Source organism: Egretta garzetta, unplaced genomic scaffold (assembly GCF_000687185.1).
Source record: "Egretta garzetta isolate BGI_Z169 unplaced genomic scaffold, ASM68718v1 scaffold75, whole genome shotgun sequence".
NCBI classification, from domain to species: domain Eukaryota; kingdom Metazoa; phylum Chordata; class Aves; order Pelecaniformes; family Ardeidae; genus Egretta; species Egretta garzetta.
Window position 1 is genome coordinate 936,036 of NW_009259589.1, and position 3,697 is coordinate 939,732.

General features: G+C 45.6%; 1 protein-coding gene across 1 annotated transcript in view; it reads right to left on the reverse strand.

The window, feature by feature from the left end:
- Positions 1–3,697, reverse strand: part of SZT2 (SZT2 subunit of KICSTOR complex) — a 62,036-nt gene that overhangs the window by 56,879 nt on the left and 1,460 nt on the right. Inside the window, exons 3-5 of the mRNA XM_035893547.1 lie at positions 3,509–3,682; positions 3,009–3,179; positions 979–1,110 (exon numbers count right to left, since the gene is read on the reverse strand). Coding sequence (XP_035749440.1) covers positions 979–1,110; positions 3,009–3,179; positions 3,509–3,682 — 477 coding nt within the window. The remainder of the gene's footprint in view (positions 1–978; positions 1,111–3,008; positions 3,180–3,508; positions 3,683–3,697) is intronic.

Below are 3,697 nucleotides of genomic sequence, written 5' to 3' on the forward strand. Positions count from 1 at the left end.
AGGAATGCATAGAAAGCACTGCAGTCCAGTAGCTGGACACGCTGGTAAAGGTATTTACTTCCTGCAATCTTCTTTCTGTTCCAGGACTGACAGTCTTAGCATTCAAAGATATAAATTTCAGCTACAAGATGAGATTTGAAGCACTTCAGATATGCAACTGCAATAGATAACCTCTTGCTCATCTAATTTCGAGGCTCTTTTTTTTTTTTTCTTTTTGCCCAAACTCTAATAACTAATGCTAAATAAGGACTCAATAACCTCACCCAGGCCAATAACGCCTTTGACTGCAAGAAGGGTACCCATAGATATGACTGTGACCGCCATGCGAACATGGTAGTATCACAATGCAACCTTCACATTCTTGATTTCCAAGATCAGGAGAGATTATTTTCATGAGAAATCCATTGACGTTCCAAATCCCTAGAGTCTCACTTTTAATTTCATCCCAAGCTGTATTTTACAGTACTATCACTAACTTGCTGTTTAGTAGCCATGGATATGGGTATCAGCACCTGCCACAGATTTCAAGGAGTATTAGAAACTGCACCGGTTTATTGAGTTTCACGGTCAGTTTTTGTGGTAACAAGGAAGTATTTTCATTCAAGAAATGTAACAAGGGCCAAGGGCATATTCACAGCTATTTCTAGATTAATGATATGGGCATAATCACCTCTCCCATCATCTTCTTTGGAGAGAAAGCACATCCTATCATTTGTCCCATGATGTACAAGAAGTGCTTTACTGCACAATAATCTTGGGTAAGGTAACCATTCTCATCAGTCCTTCTAAACATTTACTGGTTCTGCTCTCCTCAGTATTCATGTCTCATTACTGGATCCCAGAAAGTTATGTTACAAACTCCTTAGCTGTTCCTTCTCCAGACCTATGCTACTGTTCCTCTTGCTGCCTCACCCCAGAGGGGCCTCAGTGCAAATCTTCAGGGAGCCAAGAGACCCTGACCATCTCTGCCCTCCTTACCGGCGGTTTGGGTTCATACTGTTGCTGGAGCATCTCTGCCACTTTGTTCTCAAAGGCACATAGTTGTGTGTAAACTTGGTGCAGAAAGGCCTCTCGCTTCGTCTCATCCAGCTGACAGCCCTGGAATAGTACCTGGCCCAAGGACACAGATGTCAGTCATCAAGTTAAGGTTTTATAGCACCAGCCCCCAAATTGGTACAGAGGAACACAGTTCTGCACGGCGAAGTTGAGACACATCCTTGACAAAGTACAGGTACAGCACAGACTCCTCATTACTTCTGCTCAGGGCCAACTACCTGTGAGCAGCAGTGTCTCATGGCATCTGCAGCGCAGTCCGCAGCAGACGCTTACATGGCTCTTTGGGAAATCTCCATGTCAGGCAAGAAAGCTCTACTTCATTTGCCTTCTTCCAGGATAAGCAATTGTCATGAGAAAGTGATGTGGGATCCTTGTTAGAAGCCATTAGCTCTGGTCTGATGTTTCTAAGGAAGGCCTATTTGTTCTAATCCAACTCACCTATAGACTGATCCAACTACCTTCCAGTAAGTGGCTGGATAAAGAAACAGCAAATTGAAATAAAGAAAAGAAAAAATTAGACTGGATGTTACAAAAGAGGCCAAGTGATGTTAAAGAGTGAGCCTGCCACCACAGAAACTCCCCAAGCTGATAGGCATGATGCTTGTGTTTACAGACGCCACCATCGTACAGGCAATCTCTGTCCACAACCAGGCGGCAAAGAAGATACAACGTGTAGACAAAGAACTCAACAGACGGGTGGGACGCTGCATGTTATCCACATTCCCTCAATCTCAGACGGGCAAGACCTCATAGTGACACAGGAAAAGTAAATGATTACAATATAGACAGGCTTTGCTGGATGATTGATGCACATATATGCCTCTTCCTCCATAAAAGGAACATCAAGCTTATCCAGTTGTACTTGGAGATTACAATTCCTCGCCTCATACAACAAACAGGTCTTTAGAGAGATGCAAAGAAGAAAAACTTGGCAACTTCAGAGTGCTCAATTCAGTGTAAACAGGGCAGATACTGAGGCAAAGCATGATGGTGTCTGCAGGAGAGCTGGACAAGATGACACACAAAACATCATTGGCAAATGGAGAAATTCCTGCTACGCTTACTTTGGTAGGACCTAAGAACAGACCAAAGCGAGGTCCACCCTCTTCAAGCACTATAGAGACCATTAAAGGCTGCAGCCCCACAGAAGGCTTGGGCAGAGGCAGGCTGGGGAGAGAGAGGGAGGGAAAAAGCATAGGCTAACAGGCTCCTCCTCTTACCACCCACTTTCCCTGGTATTAGCTAAGGGTTGAAATACACCACCAGAAATGTGAAAATAATGTGAAAATACTGTGGGGTGGAAGGGATCAAGGATAAACTTCAAAAACCACACTGGCACCACAAACCAGACTTCAGTTTATTAAACAGACCTACCCTGGCTCAAGTAAATCTTGTTGATAATTTGAATACCGGGGCCAGCTGCTCTCTCCAGCAAGGCAAAACATATTCACACCAGAGCAAAATGAGAGCAAGGTTTGTAGGAAGATGCAATTATCTTTGAATAAATTGCTCCTACACAGTTGGAGCAGGCAGACAAAGCTTCTGGGCACACCAACTCTTCTTGAATGCTTCAAGCTCATTATAACCGGCCAAAAAGAATTAGTCGACAGAAATTAAAAAAACCCCAACAAAACAACAATAACAACCAGCACCCATTTGACATGAGGGAAATATTCCCTGTGGCCCAACTCTGAGACCATGCCTGTGGGCAGCGTTCTCTGCTGGGCCCTGCTCCCCCAGGAGAAAACTCCGCTTCCTGCCCAGAAAGGAGAAGTTGCTCACATACACTTCCCCACCGCACCAGGCTGCACATTTCAATGAGACAAGTCTGCAGCACCACAGATAGCAGAGCCCAGCTACCACATGGCCCCGCTTTCCTCTGCGTTCACAGGAAGCCCATATAGCAAGCTGCTCACGTGCTGAGCCTTGCCACGGGAGAAGCTGAACTTTACCTGATGGGACTGTAGGCCAATGATGGAGGAATACGCCTGGATGGTGACAAAGATCTCTGGCTGGTAGATAATGTCTGAACCAGGTATACGAAAGGGTCTTAACAATCCCACCAAGCATCGGGAAAGGGCATGAAACACTTCATCAAAAATTATCTCCCCTGTTGAGTCATCCTACAGAAACAGAGAAAGAGAACAGCTTTTCCATCTTCTAGGACCTTCAATTTCTTTGCTGGTTGCCCCACCACACAGAGCTAACAGCAAACATCATTCTGCAATGGCAGCTGGATTAAAATGACAGCTCCCTGTAAACGAAATTCACAAACTGAGCATTCAGCAGAGAAACAGGATCTGCCACTAAGCTGCCTAGCTAGGAGCACGGCAGAAGCAAGACTTCTGCAAAAGTTGAGACTAACACAGAGAGGAATAAGCCTTCTTGGCAAACAGAAACAGGCCCAGCCTTTTAAGGCAGAACATGCCAAAGAGGCAGTTTCTGCGCTTACCACAATCCCCGTAGAAGGGCTCAGATCAAGTTCAATCACGAATCGATACTGGCGGGCCAGGAAGGTGACCCGTGTAGAGGGCACGAGGAGATAGGGCCTGGGCTGGACAGGCTCGTCTGGCTGCCACCCGTTAGGCAGGATGCTGAGAACATCGAGTTCATTTTCTGACTTCACCTGCAAGAAGTAAAA